Source organism: Salarias fasciatus, chromosome 5 (assembly GCF_902148845.1).
Source record: "Salarias fasciatus chromosome 5, fSalaFa1.1, whole genome shotgun sequence".
In the NCBI taxonomy this organism is placed as follows: domain Eukaryota; kingdom Metazoa; phylum Chordata; class Actinopteri; order Blenniiformes; family Blenniidae; genus Salarias; species Salarias fasciatus.
In genome coordinates, this window is record NC_043749.1 from 21,600,210 (window position 1) to 21,619,843 (window position 19,634).

The following is a 19,634-nucleotide window of genomic DNA, read 5'->3' on the forward strand; positions in this document are numbered from 1 at the left end:
CTTTTTCTGCTCTGCTGGTAGGTCAGTACACAATTAATTTGTTTATTCTGAAAAGGAAGAAAAGAATAAGGAGCAAAGAAATTTCAAACTGTATGTATTTTGTGAGCGTGGTACTGAACACCATAATTCACATTTTATTTGACGATGTATTTTCAAGATTAATGGACTATTTCTTTTATGCATTTACAAATCGATTTACAGTTTATACCAGAAATAAATTAGTTTTAATGGTTAGGAGATAGCAAATAAAATAACTATATTAATAGTGTATTGATTCAGCTATTAAATCAGTCAATCATAATAATATAATAGCATAAAAAAGATCCTACGGATTTGAAAAAGCAATTCAAATATTTAAGTAACCTGAAGTCACATTTCTAATTAATTCTAGGCTTGAAAATACAAGGATTTCAAGGCTGCTGAAATATTACAAGGCCGTTTAAATTACAGGTTTTATGGAAATCTGTAATTTTCATCAATTGTGTACATTTTTTTTCAGAAGAAGATTCACAGCAGTTTAAATGTTACATTTTGTTTTATGTTTTACTGAAATCTGTTTTGTGATTTAATTAGGAAATGCAATCCATTTTAAAACAGCATGTATTTTTACATACACATTACACAATAATCTCAAAAATAATTTAGGTACCATAGCTCTGCAGAAGACTTTTTGTATGTAATGACAATTTCTATTAAGCATTTTACAGATAAATTACCAGGATCATTTTTGCTTATTATAAGATAATTATATATTGTTGTGATTATAAAAACATGGTGATCATTGTAGATTTTTATGATTCCCAGTATTGGGTCATTATATTTGCTGCACTTTATGAGCTCAGTAGGGTTAAAACTAATTTCTCCATGCACAGCACATGCATTATTAAGGGATAATTTGTACGTAATCTGTTGCGAGCATTATGATTTATGTCTAAAGTGGACCACCGTGGTGAAATGACTCCACACAGCACTGTCTCGATGGTGTTTGTTAGGTAACATCAGGTCTTGAGGAGCTTTATGTTTTGCTGGTGTTGGATCGCACGGTCGCAGATGAACTTGAAAAGATTTCTGCCACGTACAGACATTTCTGCTTCGCATTAGAAACACTTTACAACAGCCATCGCAGACATTGCAGCTTTTATAATATGGTCTGGCAGACCGATCTCAGTGGGCAATGTTAGAGGAGTATTAATATCATCTCTTCAACATCTTTCACTTCTTTTCTGGCACAGGTCAATATTACGCTTGTATGGAACTCATTATGGTCAGAAAACGCTGCTTTCTTAGTGCCTTGCCGGTTTGTTCCATCTGTTTTGTAGTCACCTGAACATGATCTGGAGTCAGCCAGTCAAGTGACCTGGAATCAATACAGTCCAGCCCAGTGGAGGCAAATAAATCAGCCTGGCTCGTTTAACCCGTGAGAGTCCTGCTGCAAAGCTACAAAGCCGTGGCCTGTAATAAGAAAAGCATGTTTGATGACAAACAATTTATTCAAAAATCTTGCTTCTCCTCCAGGTTCAGTAACTTCATACTTCACATGGAGGAGAATTGCCTCCCGGTGCACATTTAACCGTTTCTTTTACACAGTTAATCATCAGGAGCACATCTGTGAGCCAGCTTTTGTTGACCGTCCTGCAATATCTGTCACTTTCTTGGTATATAAAGCTACTTGACATTTTTGTGTGTGCTGGATTTTTTTTTTTTTAATAAAGAGTGAGGCTTTCTCTCTTGGTAGCTCTTTGCGTAAATCACTGAATTTGAAACAAAGCAGTATTTGATATTTTTGCAGCTGCCTCAGACTCCATGCCTGTCATCGTGTCATATAAAACCAGTCTGCGTTTTATTTTTCACACAACATGCACAAAGACGTCGAATTCTGGCCCCTCCCTCCTCGATCTGGAAGCAGCATGTGTTGCTACTACTTTAAAGACTCTTCAAAATGTAGAACTAAAGCACAAAGTCATCAGTGACAATTTGGACAAGATTAGTCTGAGTAATCTCATTTAAACAACACAAAACCCATAAAAAAATGAATGTGTTACAAGTATTGATGTGCATAAGTTTTGTAATGTATAGCAGTTTTATTGATTGTGGGAAAGTGATTGCCAGTAATTGGGCTGCCAGACTCTCTCTTGCCAACCTAAATCAACTTAGTGCAAACACAGCTCAATATTAATAATTCTGGAAGATTAATTGCGTCACGTTTTGAAAATTCAAAGTGCTGTGAGCCAACATCACATCAGCTAATTATGGTTTTATGAGGATTCGTGCACAGGAGGAAAAGTTTTGTGTGCTGAGTTTTGTGGCCCTGACTCTTTGGCTCTCTTATTGGAAAATAACTACTGCCCAAGTCTAACTAATTGAGAAAAGGAAAGTTCAATCACAGAATTCATCCAGTGCCATGAACGAGAGAGGAATATTTAAAACTGCATAAGAAAAGCTAAAGTACTATCTGAAAATAGATTTAAAAAAAAAAATCACTGCTTGACTGATAGAATGAACAAAAAATCACATATGTAAATTCCTGCATTTTCAGTACTGCTAGACATATAAATGTGGCCAGTGTTTGTTGATCATGAATTAAGTTTTTTTTTTTTTTTTTTTCAAACAGATGCCACTTGAGGATGTGTCAGGAAAACTTCCATCTGGTTTAACACATTATTTGAATATCCCAGTAAGTTGTGTTGAAAGTAGCAGATCCCACACAATGTTCAGACACAGTGAACTGTGACTCATTCACATGTTGTAGGTCCTGTAAAAAAAAAAGTCACATTTCTTTGTTTATATCAGTAGCACAGTGCCAAAGTTACACTTCATGAGAAGTATAATTACAGCTAATAGACCTGAGGGGCCTGACAAAAAGAAAGTTTCTATTCTGATAACTGGTAATACTTAATACTTAAAAAAAACAAAACAAAAACAAAACAAAAAAAAAACATGAATAAGTCATTTACGAATGACAAACAACCAACCTATTCAACTTCACGTTACAAATTCTACATTATATTACATGGGTAAATGAATCAGTGTAAAAATAAACATTGTTGAATGTTTGTAAACAAACAGAACTAATAACAGCACTTCGTACCAGGAAATGATTACAATAACATCTTCAGATCTATTGTCTTAAAATGTGTGCACCGCGTTTCTAGAAGAAAACGCAACAAAACGCTGAGAGATGATAAGAGACAATGAATGAAATTGTAAATACAACACAATATATATACATAAGAAAGAAAAGTAAATGTGGTCTTACTCTCTGTCTGTTTCTTGGTCACCTGTTACAGCGCCTGAAATCCATGAATGGCCCGAACTGAAGCTTCCCGGAGAAACACTGAGTTTCTCAAAGCTTCGTCTGTTAAGAAAAATAAGCAGCGTGTCCTTTTTGAGCGGCGAGGTGGAGGAGGGAATAAGTCGCTCCATCTTTGATAAATGCCCCACATGGTCCCCAAACACTTAATTATCGCTAGGTAAGGCGCTGTGGACCGTTTCTCGGTCGATGATTGACAGCGGGGTGAATTGATGCGTCTGCGAAGGGGATGAACGTTCATCTCGACAAACGACTACACTGACGACACCAATATTTCAGTCTTTTTGCTGTCGACATTTCCTCTTAAAATCGTGATTTAGGACGAACCTGAGGCAGTCTGGGCTACTGCAGCCTTGAAATGCCCCGCCGTGCTGCCGCACCGCTACGCGCTCCCCTCTGTCTGTGGTTTTTTTGGTTTCGCCCAAACTTGGTTGAGATTTGACTTGGGTTTCTGTGCTATCTGGGAGCGCTCTGGTGCAAGTGAAGGACCGCCCGTCCCCTCTCTGCATTCTGCTGTCAATGGCTATCGGGACTTATTTTATTTGAATGTCTGGGCCCTACAAGTGACCAATAATGGATATTCTATGGATATTATGGAGCATACCGGCCGTCATAGCTGTTGAAGGTAAGCTAGTGTCCTCATCCAGGCTGTCAGAGCCGCATCCTTCTCGCCGGCTGGGAGTTTATAAGACAAAGCGCGTGTACGGCCGTCTTTATTTCCTCTCTCGTTTAATCACCGCTCCTCTCCTTTTTTTTCTTTTTTCTTTTTTTTTTAATGCAATACCGTGTTTTATTATTGAGCATTTTCTGCGCTTGAATGAAGCATGGAGTCGGCTCCGGGCATGAGGTGATGGTTTGCGGGACACAAAAACACGCGCTCCCCGCATCCAGCAGGTAGCCGCGCGGATGCGATTAGAGCGTCATGAGCGCTAATTAGGGAATAAAACTGCGGCTTTTGTTTGTCGCAGCCACGCCAGGTTATAGAGGGGGGGAACCCCCCCCCCCCCCCAAAAAAAAAAACAAAACAAAACAAAAAACAAAAAAAACAGAACGTGAAATCCCAGTCAGGTGAGGCACATCCACACTGTGTGCGTGTGTATGTGTGTGTGTGTGTGTGTGTGTGTTTTCACGGAGGTGTGTCTTTATCACTTAAACATTTCATGATAAATACGAGAAAGAAAAAAAAACCCAAAAAATAAAAACAAGGACGTGTTCTTCAAGCCTTTTCAGGTGTGTGTATAAGACGGAGCGTGTAAATAAACACCCAGTAGTTTCACTCGCTGTCTGGTCGCTGTGCGCACAGCGAAGGGCAGCTGCACTCACTGGGGCTTAAAGCACAATGAAACAAGTTGAATGCTGAAAATAATCTCTATTATAGGTGTTTACTGTATCTGCTGTGCTTTGAAGTAACTATAATTTACATCTTACCCCACATATCGCCGCTTTGTTAAAATATGTTTGGTACACATAAGGACCATATAATTAAGAGATTTGCCCTTTGATCTGCTTAAAAATATTGGTGCATTAAGAAAGTCATGCTCCCTTTAATTTTAAGGATTTCGGTCTGTACTTTAAATTATAATTTACTGGTAATTTTGTTTGTAGCCGAACTCATTCTGGCCTGTGAGAGGAGATGAGACACTTACCACACAGAACAGTGGAAAGTGTCAGCCCAGTCATTTATTTAGTCTATTTTGAGAGGCAGAAAACAAATGCATGTTCTTCCTCCGGTCAGCTTAACTTAACCTCATAATTACAGGTGGAACTCACAAAACTATTTCAAAATCTCAGCCAAAGAACTTAGAAAAAAGGAGGAGGAAAAAGAGGATATAAAATCTGCGCTGGGTTGTTTACAGTAAAATCGTTTGTACGTGTTTGATGAAATTTCAGATTTGTGGAGGGTTATAGGGAGCTGTCAGGTTCTATGTACGACTGGCAGGGACTTTGACAAACGTCGACTGTATTTATGCAGGCCAGTCAGTGACTGCTCCAGTTTATGGTTCCAATTTAGTGACAGACCGAAGACTATAAAAAAATATCCCCATGGCCAACATTACATTACTCGCTGGAAGTTTTTAACATTTGGTTAAGCCTGAAATTTTCGACCTTAGTTTTGGTCAGCACACACTGCTCCAGGTTGACCAAACTGGTTTCAGCGTGATCCGAAATACCGGGAACGATGAACATAAAAAATTTTAAAAACATAAATTAATAAAAATAAAAAAAATACATGAGGATATTTTTAAAATCAAACTTTATGAACACATTATACATACATTTATAATAAAATAGGAAATGAATACATATGATCTGTATAGAATATATTCACAATAAATGTGTTTATCCTGATATCATAAATATATGCTTACAAAATTTTCACCATTTATTTGTGTTTAATTACTGATATGATAACTTCATTGCTTTTTAATCATTGTTTATTCTTTTTATTTAATCCATGTTACTCAGTCCAAAAGCAAGGGAAAACACAGGATGTGACAACTGCCAAAAATAACAACAAATTCACACTACACCGTGTTCCACTTCCTCTTGGTTTCTCCTTCTTTCTACAAAAGCAAACATGGCTACGGTTACTGTTTGTCTACTTGTAAAATTTACTGTGCAGTATATGTGTAAGCTGAGAGCATGCGTTTCCTCAAGCACCACTCGACTCAATCCAAAAACGGCTATTCCAGTGGATTGAAGGACTTCTTGTTTGTTTAACGGTGATGCTATTGATAGCGTTACAGAAGCGTAGTGCGCCTGTTATTCGAACCCTTTCGGCCCTGCGGTGTCTGAGATTTCGCTGCGGAAACCAGCTAGTCCCGTCGCCAACTGCAGTCCCCCTCCCTCCATTTTACCCTGCGAATCACCCTAGTGGACCGTCCAATGAAGATGCAAGGATGCCTTACGTAGGAGAAATAAAGAGTTGAAAAAGAGGTCACGGCCGCTCTAATCCGAAAAAGAAAAAAAAAAAAATCCCAGCATGCAACAGAAATGAACCCTACAGTGGATCGTTTTGACACGTTTAGTGCCAGGACGTTACATTTCCTCCTTCGTTATTTTGGGGTAATAGAGAATGACATCTCCATGTACTTGTTTTCTTCCTCACAATAAAGCGACGTTTATTAAATGTGAAATAATGCTGCGCCATTCAATGTTATTATTCGTGAGTCGCCGAATAACAGCATTTATTTTACCATGAGAAATTTTTGTTTAGTAAAGAATTGAGTTCAGATATGAAACGGAGTGGTCGCGCTATCATTCTGCATGTGAATCACCTCGATAATAGAATTATACAAAGCAAACATGAAAGGGTGACTTGTTCCACAAATAATCAATGAATCAGGTCGGGTCCACACTGGAGAGGATTAGAGGATTAAAACGGGGCGGGGGGGGGACAAACTTAAGAAAATCCTTCTCGTGCCCTAGGTGTCCATTTTGCAAGCCGCATGTCAAAGTTAAGGACTCAATACTATGAACGGACCTTTAAATACGTATATTTTGGTTCAGCTTTTTCTACAGCGTCACTCGATCCAGAATACAGTACAGCATTCCCCGACTCAAGCCTCCCGTCAGTTTCGCCATGTTGGACAGCTATAAATGCCATCCATTCATCAGCGGCGACCGACCATTTTTCAAAGGCGTTTAATTTGCCCCGTGGAATGTGAAACTCCTCCAAATTGTTGATTAGTGTTAATGTAAGCCAATGCCATGTCTTATTGGTTTAGTTAACAGGAACAGACAGGCTCCTTTCGAAAAATTAATGGATGCAATACTGCCAAGGAAATTAGCCTAGCTATGTCAAACATGTCTATGAAAACACACTGTGGATTTATCCCTTCATTAGTTTACCCATTCATTGTCATCAGTGCTCAGTTGACAGCCATGCTAACAGCAGCGCAGCAGCAGCACTCGTCTAATTCTCTTGAGTGGAAATTCTCAGATTCATCCCCGGCTGTAAAATTGTTGTAGCCTGTATTGTTACGGAGCAGATGAAATTTACTAGACGGATCATTTGGCTTTTCTGTACGCCCCCCCCTCTTTCAACCCTCACCCCCACTCTTATTGTGGCATTACAGTTGACACTGTGCAAACACAGCAAACGTTTTCTGGGACGATTGGTGTTGCTATGATGCAATAACAGCCTCCTCCAGACTCGTATTCAAGTCGTTGTCGCGGTCAGTAGCATGATAGATCACTTTGATACATACATTCTTTCCCCTTTTTCTTTGAAGGGAACATAATGGGACAGAAACCACAGCACAGGATGGCGAAGGGGGCTAGAATGAGATCACAGCATGGAGTCTTTAAAAAATGTCTCACAGATTTGATTGCATTTCAATATGCACTGCATTCCTTCAGCACTCTATTGAGCACTGGAGCTCATTCAGTTAAATGTTGGCACACAGCAACCAAGAGTTTGGTGTTTGACTTTTTTTTTTTTTTTTTTTTTCATTTCATGTAGTAAAAATTGCGCGTTGTTCATTATGTTTTTACTTTGTTATTCTTCAAGTAGTATTTTTTTTTTTTTTTTGACACAGTGCTGGACAGCCTGACAGTTTAAAGACAACACGTGATTATTAATGTGCAGTAAATCCTGCCAAGTTTGGTAAAGATGCTTTCATATGTAAATTCGGTGGCTGTTTCTGACCGGAATTGTTTTCTAAGGAAAAGACATGCGAGTGTAACATGGAAGCATTATGTTTTGTGGAAGAGTAACAAAAGACAGACGGAGGCGGGTTCTGAAATGGGATTAGATAAAGGTAAAATGAGTGACCGTATACAATCCAGTGTTTTCTCAGTCCACCCAATGAGCAGATGCAGGGAGCTGGCCGGCACGCCAACCGCCACAGTAGGCTTTCACAAAGAATCTGTCTCTATTCAAGCCTTAATCCATGCTGCCGAGGGCCCGGGCATTGTCACTTTGCATGCAAAATTTCAATTAGTGCTGGTACCAGTTGTTTCACTTGAAGGGGGGGTGTCACATTTCAGAGACATCTATGCCTACCTTTAGGATGAGATTAAGGAAGAAGTATCATTGATTTGCTGAGGAAAACTTTCTGCAGAATGCGTCGCATGAGGTTACCAACATTGGGACTGAGCCCTTTTTACATGACTGTGGAGTCTAAAACTTAGGCCAAAACCACATTACCAAAGAAGAAGGTTTTTTTTTTTTTTTTTTGTAATCTTAATGTTAAGCAGGAAATAAATAAAGCCGGATGTTTCCTTTAAGTCGGCTCTGGTAAAATGGCCACACGGGGGATTTCTGGTTTGTAGTGTTTTTGTCCCAGCTGGCTCTGCAAGCAAAATAGTTTCATACGTTACAACTGGCTTTGACTCGTTGAACTAATTTAACCTAAGTTTGCGCTCAACATGTGATTGACTGTTTTACGCCGTTTCCATGCTTTCAGCTGCTCAGCTCTGCCTGCCGTGGTTCATATCGTCATGAGCCAACTCTTCATTCTCTCCTGGTGTTAACGTTTCCAGTCTAAACACGCCGAGGTGATGCTGAACTTTACTTTTAATTCCTGGAACATTCTTCAATTAAATAAACTGCAAAAGAAAAAAGAAATTCAGCTGTTGATTCAAAAGTTTTAAAACCAATATACAGGCCAGGTTGGCACTTTTATAGTGAGTGACTGCGAATCCTTGACAGCAGTAGACTTCACTGAACCAGAGGGAGATGTAAATTTTGACATGTTGAGAAAAGTGAGTCATTTGATGGAAATTCATGAGTGAACTTCAGATGAAGGGGGGAAAAAAAAAACATTTTGTTTATGACGCAATATGTTAATAGGATGTGTCACCGTGTCCCAGTATACAGTGACATCTGCACAAACCTACAGAATTCGGTGCATTACTGTTTTAGTTGTTTCCCACAATACAAGCCCCTTGGACTCACAGGCCTGGATTGTGTATCACATTTAAGTCAAGTTCATTTATGCTGAGTGCACTTCACAGCGAAGAGTGGAAGTGTCTGAGGATCAGTTTACTTGAGTTCTGAGTTTAACAGGCACGCTGGGTAGTACTATGTTATGCTTTAAAAACACAGTATAACCGACTGAACGTCAGTAGGCAATCTAAAATGCATGTGAGTCACGCTTGCACAACCCTCACTGAAATGAATATGCTGATTTATTTCTTAGATTTACCACAGTGGTATAGACGGTGGGCTGAAAGTACCCCACAGTAAAGTCGTAATTGCAATAAACCCAGTGTTTTTACAGTATTTTTTGAGTGACTGTATCAGAAACCTCCATCTACTGCTGTCAGACTGCCGTCTTAATTTTCAAAAATTTCTTTTAAACAGAACAGGTGTGACTTTGATCTATAATCGGGCCTGATTAGTTTGCGGGGACCAGATGGTGAGATAGGGTCGCTTCTCGATGCTATCTGAATATGAAAATATTTTGAGAGTCAACAGGTGTTTCGAATCTTTCAATATGCGGCGCAGTGCCGCCGGCGCATGTTGAGCAGCTGAAAACAGCCCATTCATGCTTGTAAATAAAATATGGAAAAAGTAAAAACTGCCCCTCTGAGTTCAGTTTGAATGTGGAAGGCTTGACCGTCCCGCTGTTGTAAACATTGGCTCGGCAACACTGTATTCTAACTACAAGCCTCGATATAGGAAAGTAAACATGTTCTTTATGTAGAACCATCTTTTGCAGTTGTTCTGAAAACAGTGTATCTCAATGTAGTTTCAAAACATGCAGTGCATTGAATTGTTATTTAACTTGCTTATTTTATAATGCCAGAGGCTCTTTGTATTATGAATGGTGAAAATATGCGTTACGAATTGATGTATTATTTTGCAGGGATCTGCTGAATTATGGGTGGTACGATTACATTTTTTTTTTGCTGTGCTTTAAGGATAGGTGTACTCTCTGATTGAGGGGCCGTAATTGTTTCAGCGTGTAGCTGGCTAAACAATGTGGTCAGAAAGTGAAAGAGTATGACCATGCCTATTATAGTCGTGCTGCAGTGCAGAACTGGTGCTACTAATCCCGACCGTTTAGGATGCAGCATAAATAAGATCAAAGTTAACTCTGTGCTGTTGAGCACGGCATCTTTGTTCAGCGTAACACTATTATAAGAAGCATGTGTCATGTATATTACCTAATCAGGTTTGCAGACAGATGCTATGAATTAATTCAAAGACTTTAAGTCGGCTCTTAATTGGAGTTCGTGACCAGTAAGCCTGCTTCAGCCCTGTGGAATAAAGTTTGCTATATGGTGTTTTCCTGCTGACTAGAAGAGCCGAGCATGAATAGCTATGCATGGAGCCTACTTTACCTTGCTGTAACCTTTATGATATTGCACATAGAAATCTAGATCAAGGATGGTTTCATATCCTGCTATCTTAATTAGCATGTTAATTGGCAATGTGCAGTCTCTTGGTAAGTCATATTTATCAGGGAGAAACTGATTCATCCTAACCCGTCGGGAATGGAAATCATTAGGGGACAGCGAGATGTATTTTCAGACATTCATAACAGGAAATTTGTAAGCACTGGCAGCCAAAATGGCCCTGCAACATCCAGGTCTAATTTGTGTTTTGTATTCTCTGTGTAGTTTGCCTAATTTGACAGAAGTCTCGCACATTATGTTAAAACTGAGTTTTTCTGCCTCTGTCACTGTTTATAATTTCCTTATTTAATCCAGACAGTGAAATCGCTGGTCGAAAAGCGCGAATTGTACGCGGCGTTGGTTGCTGTCACATCCTTCATGTGAATGTTGAGTCATACGCATTAACAATATGGCGCCTCTAATATTCGACCCGGCGAAGCCAAGTGTTCAGCTCGGACGCGGGGAGAAATAGGGACAGAAGGAGGAGGAAGGAGGAGGGAGAGTGTACCCTGAGAGAGGTCAGACCCCGTTTCAGAGACCCCCATCCACACACACCCCAGGTACTGTGACACTGCCTTTATGAGTGGGTCTGAAGAACACAAACCCAGCGGATTAGTGTCTGTCGCTCAATGTCCCCGGGATCAGAGCCCATCGGCCGAGACAAAGCGGGGCTGATTGCGTTGTCATCTGCATCACAAAGGGAAGCTTTTTCTACCTGAACCACTGCCTGTGTGCCACGCTACACATCCCGTCTATCAGCGACTCTGGACCCACGTGACATCTGCCTCTTGTTTTTTTTTTTTGTCCATCTCTGTCTCCCCCTCTCCCATTCTCTTTCACTGGCCCACTCCGTCTGTCCACCACTGCCCATATCAACAGCAAACCTCCACCCTCCCCCATTCACTCTGAGTGGAAACTGGCTTCTGAGTCCGTCATCGGCGCCGCAGTTTTGTGGTTTTGCTTGTAGGTATTTGTTTGACACTGTGCGCTTCATCTTTTGTCATCACAAAGAGCCAGCGACATTTGGTTGCCGTTCCGCTCTCCCTCTGGGTCGGGCTGGCTAGCTGGAACTCAGCGTAGCTAGCATGCAGACGCATAACAAGACAAAAGCCCGATCTCCCTCTATCAGACCTTAACAGGTCTATCGCTCCAACTTGGACAGCGTCGAGGTGCTTCCAGTGAGCAGATGCGTTTTATCTGATTACAGCAGTGGACAGGCAGGATCTACTCCTCTTTAACTGATGACTGTTGTCTTGTGTTGTGACCCAGCCACGTCCACCAGCCATAACAGACACAGATCAAGCGTCGCCTCCTTGGATTATCCTCTTACTAGAATAACTATGAGTTTATCATAAGCCTTGTGTTGTTGCTTTTTAATGCTTTCCTGTACTTCACCATCATCACAGAAATACTTCTATGAAGTGTCTGTATTCATTTTTAATTATATGAATTTAAAGATCGCTCTTCTTTATCCGTAGAATAACCTTGATTTTATATCTATGTTAAAGGCATCTCAGGCATTATACCTGAAAAAGGGTATACGTTTCGTAATTTCCTATTTAAGATGCTACATGAATAAATTCAATACATTAAACCGAGTGTGACATTTGAAAAATGGAGGGATAGAAAAAGAGAGAATGACTTTTTGTATCCTCAAGTGTAATAGTTGGTTTCTATTCACAAGTAATTGCATTAGCTCAGAGAATAGGGAATTAACACAAGGCAATTAACTGATTTGGCCTTTGGCTGTGACTCGTCTGGTTTTAGAGCGGTGGAGCTTCTCCTGCGTTTTCATAGATTAATTTGAAAATTGCACTCAATCATTTGCAGAACCTTGTAAATCCTGCATTGAGAGACCCTGGAATTTGATGTAATTGAGCGAAATAGGAGTAAACTTAAAATTGGCGAGCCCATGAGCAGGCGCTACTCATTGTGGTAAGATTTGGTGAATAGTGATGAAACCGTGGTAATGATGAAAAGCATTTTCAGTGTAAAAACCGTCGGATGCAGGGTTCAGATCTGAGGGTTCTCAGAAGTGGTCCTCATTAGCAAGGTTAACACTTTTGTCACTGCCTAACTACCTGTAGTCCAATTATGGATAAGTGCCAAGCCTTTGTGACTGAACGGAAATGCTAAATGTCACCTTCTCATTTCAACTTTCAGCAAGTTGTCTGTTGTATTTTTCACTCATGAGTGTCCTTGCCACATGCAAGAAACCTCTAAGACTGACGCCTCGTTTCCTGAGCAGCTCACAGGAATAGATCCAGGTGAGCAGATATATATTTGCACAGTGATAATCACTAAAAGACATGTCTGATACTGAGGAGATCAGTCTATTGAAACTCCAAGAATTACCATTCAAGACCAATTTGAGTAAAAGCTTTTTTTTAACAGCTAAATGTCACTGGAATATGAAGATGTTTAATATCCGAAGGCCTTTTACCAAATTTATTAGCAGAGAGTGGAAATGCTGTAAGATCAACTTCATAAAGACTTACAGATCGAAAGATGGACTAAAATATATAAAACGTGAAGTACTTCAGAACTTTATCATGTTGTGATTGGAATATTGTTTACAAAGAAAAAAAAACAGGACCACATTTTGTGCAACCATGAAAACTGACTGTTGTCATCAACAATTCAATTCTTCCGAAGAACAAGAAATTAAATCAAGCTGGATATCTAATAGTACAGAAGAGGATTCAAGTGTTGAGATTAGACCAAGTGTTAAAAAAAAAATGACACACTGTACCCAAATGTACTATTGTAAAAGTTTTATATCTACCAACAGTGTACTGAACTGTGTGCATTAAAGGTAAGAAAAAAAAAAAAAACTCCATTCAGGTAATTATTGCTACCATAGCTAGAGTTAAATGAAAGGCCACATCATTCATGTAAAAATACTGAAGGTATCATATTTTTCCCTTGAAGTAACTGGGCTCAGTCCGTTCACAGCTCTGTGACAGATTTCAGGCTACTTGGGAAACAGGTGGAGCACACAGTGGGAGACTTCCCGTGGCTCTACTGTGAGGATTTTCATTCAAACAGAGGCATAATTTGAATTGATGAAAGGCACTACTTTACTCCCTTTTTTTTATTTTTTTTTTTTATTTTTCTCTGATCTCAAACCACTCCCATTACTCTCCTTCAGATTACAGCTCCGGAAAAATCAATAGCCCAGACTCAGCAAAGATTAGAGTGCTATGATTGTGTTTATGGAGCCCCATCAATTGACACTTCATTGTAGTCGCTTGAGAATCAGCAAAGCCGGTGATAAATGCACCATTCGGGCAGAGAAAGCTTACCTGAATTTACATAATCACTTCTCTGGAAGTGGATCTTGTGTAAGGAGCAATCAGCAGCATCTGCCACGCTCGTACTGGAAGGAGCTCCTGCTATTGCTATAGCATCTTGTTCCCCTCTTGTTCCCACTAACAATTCACTGTTTGTTTTAAGTCTAATTTGAAACCTGCTAAAGATTTCCAGTAGGACATACTATCTCTAAAACACATGCCTACCATCCTCTGGAGCTGCTATGGAAAGGCCGATACACGTCCTTCGGGGTCAATAAAACAATGTCTGGATTCACAATGCAGCCATGAGGTAACCTGGCTTACAAAACGGGAGCCAGGTATATAAGGAGATGGTGAAATGATGACTGTTTTCCATGCCTTCTTCTGGCAGGGGCCTTTTGGGAAGGAATCACAATGGATCATTTGGGAGGGCAGCTGGAAAATCCATAGAGAATCTCCGGAGGCCTGCTGTGCCTGTGAAATCAATACAGAGATCCAGCTGAGACCATTAAATGAAATGAATCTCACATGATAGGGTTAATTCATGTAAAATATTATTATTCATAGTGTCCAAATTGGTTTTTCATGTGCAAATACCACAAGCAAGCACAGACATCAATAAAGCCAGCGCAGATTGTCATGTATTTCGTTCACATACTATATAGTCCTGACACACAGTCCATCACGTTCCTGACCTGTTATTAGCCTTAAAAGCAGAGAGAACAAACAAAAGCTTTTGATCTGGTTCTGTTGGTATTCATTACCAAATAGAGGCCAGTAGCAGCAATCAGGTAACGTATACTGTCTGATATAGCAAGAAGAGTACCTTCAGTATTCGTCGACTCGCCCTCGGCCCACTCTATCTGACAGAAAATGCCTTTAATTTTTATTCATATCATGGCTTGTGTTCAGAAAATGTATTTTTTTAATATGTGTCCAAGTCTTTTGTGCACAATATTCATTATGTATGCAAGATAATTTTCAAAGCTCAAGGTCACAATTTGAATTTTAGATTGCTTGCATTCATCAGTTGCACATTACATTTGAAAATAATAGACATTATTATCAGAGGCTAAGAGGCTGGTTGAAATATTTATTTTCCTGGAAACTGATGCAACATATTGTGTGTACGTGTTCGTTGAATTGGATAAAATCCCCACACTCACTGAAAATGTGCAAACTTCGTGCAGAAATACCCCAACAGTGTCAAACAAGGAAACACTAAAAAAAATCCTCAAATTCTCCACTTTATGGAGGTTTTTTTTTTTTTTTTTTTAACATTTTTTCCCCATCACATGTTCACACCAATGGTGTTTAAGAAGAGGAACAGTTTGTGGACGTTGTTAGCTTTTTCCCTGGATTCTTGTGCTTCTGACTTCTACCCTGGCCACCAACATTTTTTTAAACTAGTGTCACAGCTTTTGTGAATTATTCATTGTTAATTGCACTTTGCTTTCATATTTAAAATTCTGTCATTTTGAATTTGGTGATCATGGATGCACAGTACACAGAAAAACATTTTATTGTAGTTCAGCCAGTCTTTTGAGATATCTTTATTTTTATGCTGTTCTTGCTGTGGGATTGTGCAACCCTAGCACTGAATTGGTTCATAAAACCGATGTTTCTCAAATATCCAAAAACCTTTCAAGTATTTGAAAAACACTTTGGTTTTGATACAAACCTTAATATTTGTACGGCACTCATGAATAGCTTTGTACTCACTAATTTATTTGACATTAATAAACATGTGATGTCAATATACATGCAATATACTGGTATCAACGTATGTGTTTACTTATTATTATTAATTGTAGTAATGTTTGTATTTGGCATGGGATTCAAGTATGTATGAGATAAATTGGAACAGATTTTTTTTTTTTAAGAACAGTCAGAGTCCAGCATAAAAGTCCCAGTTTTAGTACAAACAACAACAAAGAGCAGACTAGATGTTTATACATTGGGAAAAACTTTTTTCCTTCTCTCTCGCTCTTTCTTTTTTTTTTTTTCTTTTTTAAATTAAAGTGCAGAAATATGTGTCTTTTGTGGACACTTTTATCGAAATTGGCTTACAGTCCCCTGAAGGATTAAACACTTCTGTGGCATGTGTGGCCCCAGCAACGAGCGGATCCCACGAACGGGTACAGTTACGTTCACGCTGTGCTTGCTGTGGTAACACCTCGGCCTCATTACACCTCTTATGAACACTTTTCATGCTTCTCACCTTCACAAATGGTTTGGCACTTCGTAGTGGTCAGGCGGGCACACTGCACACTCGTAGCCCCCCGTGTGGGCTGAGGACTCTGCTTTCAAGATCCCCGGCCGGTTTGGCTGACTGGAAAAAAGCCTGTTTGGGATTGGAGGCTTGTCTTCGTGTGTGACGCTCCGATAGAAATGTGCCTCTTTGGAGTCGTACCGCTGTTCGCTCCGGGATTGGCGAGGGGATGGGTATTGTTGGGCCTCACTCTGCTGACGCACACCCTCATACTTCAAACAATTCACAAACACATTTTCCCATATGACATTGCCGGAAAACACACTAACAACTTAGTTTATTCTCCAAGTTGGTGGTTTGTGCTATTTTTGCTGCCAATTAGGAGAAATACGTGAAGAGCGATAATTTAAATCTGTGCTCCAGATGTCTCTTGGGCATGTTGAATTCAACAGTTTTCACACAAAGAGAGGGGCAATTGTTTTGACTTAGCTTGAGTTTGGCTCACTTAGCAAAATGGAAAGGCTTTGGGTCGTTTTTGCTGTGTGACTTTAAACGCTCTTCCTACCATAAACCAGTAAAACAGCACATTAAGCAAAAATACCCAGATTCCCTTTGATCTCAGTGCCTACAGTGATATGTCCTTTTTTGAGAAATAGAAAATGAGACTCGTAATAGTGTTCAGCGGTTTCCTCCTTGCAGACAGATTTTTGGCACGAGCACATACTAATCTGTATTTCACAGATACAAGCATGCTCATTCTCTGTCTCTCCACTTCTGTCTGTCACATGCGCATGAAGATTTGTGCCTGCTGTATTTCTGACTCCACACCTGCAGGGTTGGGCTTTTGGGATTTTTTTGGCATTATGGCATTAGCCGGGAAACCAGAGGCCTTCAGCTGGATTAGTTAGAAGGTGTTAACATAAGGTTAGGGAAAAGTGGATTTTTATGTCATCTGCCATATGTCCTATTCACTTTCAAGAACTTAGCTGAAAATGCAATGTATAGAAACAATATTAAGGTAAACTTTTTTCCTACTTAGTCCTCTTCTGTTTGAGTCTGAGGAAGTCTGGAGCACATAAAGAAATTTAGGTGCATGGAAAAAAGTTTCAGTAATTGAGAAAAAAAAACACACAGCATATATTCTGATATTCGTCTATTATTTACTCCCATACAATATAAGTGTCAGTTAAGAGATCTACAACATTATTGCTGTTTCATAGATAGCCTATTAGATTGTGCAGTTGTGCCTAATTCAGCGGATGATGAGTGTATTCATTCTGTGGTTTTGTGTGCAAGTCTTCTTCTGGTGTGCAGATTTGATGTGAATCTCCCAGGATCATAATATAAGAAAAAGGCAGAGTATCTTCTAGACATAAGGCACAAACCATTTAATATTGATAAAGCTTTTTGAAACAGAATTTAAGATTTGACATGTAAAGAACTTCTCCAAAAATCCAGACACAGAACTGCTTTTTAAATAAAATATTCTAAGAGCCTTTTAAATGTTCGAAGAAGTTTTTCATTTGACACTGAGGCAGTGGAATAGTTGTTTGAAATACTGCACTTTCATTTCAGAATACATATTGCTTCTGATGTACGGGACTTTTTTTTTTTTATCTCACTGTGTGTATGCATGTGTCTACACACTTCTGTGCCGTGGCACATACCATGAAACTCAAACACTGTCATCTTCTACCGGGCAAAGGCTGCTGGTTTATATTAAACTAACTTTAAAAATCTGTGGGGTTTTTTTTGTCTTTTATGAAGCAGCTACTGGAAAACTTAGCAGTACTTCTCAACGTAAGGAAAATGTGCAATAGCACTGATCGGCCGTGGTGTCCAAGTGTATACTGACGCGTGCATGTCAGGAATGGCCTTCGAGTGTTGGGGCTCGACGCCAGCTACTTCCCTAAAGTGTACACGTACTCAGAAGTGGAAAATAAATACAGGAGTGTGCACATTTTGAAGCTCAATGAAAACGGATGACGTAAGAGGTGGGAAAAGATCATGGCATGGTTTAATTGTTCTTTTATTTTTGAGGCTAGCAGTATGTCTGTCTTGCCTCAGAACTTTGGATCCACAGCTGGTTTTGGTCAAAGGTTCGCCCCTTGAGGTTGGAATTCCAATTTTTAATTCAGTCCAGCTTCGAAGAGCCCGGATTCAGTTTTTAACTCGCCTTTATGCAGAGTGACATGTAAATATTTTAAATTCTATTTTAATCACACTTAGACATTTGTTATCATTTTAATGACTCAAAGTATATACCTCTGCTATCGTGTTTCGTGGGGCTATGAGGATGTTGTGGTCAACTGTGGCGCTGTAGCCAAGACAAAGTGACATCTTTCTGAGTTCGGAGCTCCCAGACAACTGGCACACACTGTATTTTTCCTAGCTTTCCACGGCGGCTACGACAAGATCTATTAGTGGAGCTAAAACTGTGAGAGGAGGTACTGGCCCGTTGGTGTCGTGGTGCGCACTTTCTCCTCACGAAGAGCAGGGCTTGCTTCTGGACTCCAGCTTTTCTGAGTTTACATGCTTTCTGAGTGGTTGTGTATGTTTCCTCTGGGTAGCCTGGCTTCCTTCCACAATCCGAAGACACAGTCGTTTCGTTTATTGGTGCCTCTAAATTGCTAAGGAGTGTGATGGGTTAGACTTCACTCCTCATAACTGGTTGCAGAGGATGAATGAAAGGATGGAGGAATCGTAAAGTTTAAATGCAAATCTAAAGATTATTAAAAACATAAAACACATTAACTTTGTCCAAATCAGTGTTTTCTAGCACGATAGCACAGACCAGAGGGGTGACAAGATTAATGTGAAAGTGCTGGATTTCTATGGACAGACCAGACCAGACCAGACACATACATGGAGGCAAATGTTTAAAAGTCCAAACCAGTTCATAGATTTGAGAAACTTCCTCACAGTGCGGTGCTCAAGGTTCGCCTCTCCTTTATAGCGAAGTGGGATTAACACTTCACATCACCTAATCCCTCAGCTGACAAAAGAAGTGCGCGAACCTCACACACTCGTGTTAGGTAGGTATAGAGCGCGCCTTAACAGCTTCCCCTTAAAGCTTCTGTTCAGAACGCCACATATGCTGCCATCTTTATCTCTTTTGTCCTACACCCGACCCGTTTTTGTGAAAAAGCGGCTCGGCTCACGAGCCTGTCTTCGACCAGCCGCCACCTGTCATCCCAATGCTAATGTGAAACATTAACAGTCTGAGAGCTCGAATGGAAACACACCACTTCGTTGAAATAGATTACCTGTCACCCTGTCTCTGGATTAGGACTTCACCGGTGCCAAATGATTTAAGGGCCTTTTGCTGGGTTGTCAGGAGAGACATGATTGTGCCTGCGGCCATAAAGAAACATATGTGCCGGGTTCTTTTTTTTTTTTTTTTTAAGGGTGTCAGGCAAGCAGCACCAGATGTGTACGGTGAATGGTGTTGAGGTTTTTTTTTTTTTTTTTC

At 39.9% G+C, this 19,634-nt stretch overlaps 1 protein-coding gene across 1 annotated transcript in view; it reads left to right on the forward strand.

The window, feature by feature from the left end:
• Positions 1-3,785: 3,785 nt before the first annotated feature.
• The window catches only part of ephb2b (eph receptor B2b), a 136,138-nt gene continuing 120,289 nt past the window's right edge, over positions 3,786-19,634 (forward strand). The window contains exon 1 of the mRNA XM_030092811.1: positions 3,786-3,935. Coding sequence (XP_029948671.1) covers positions 3,884-3,935 — 52 coding nt within the window. The 5' untranslated portion in view covers positions 3,786-3,883. The remainder of the gene's footprint in view (positions 3,936-19,634) is intronic.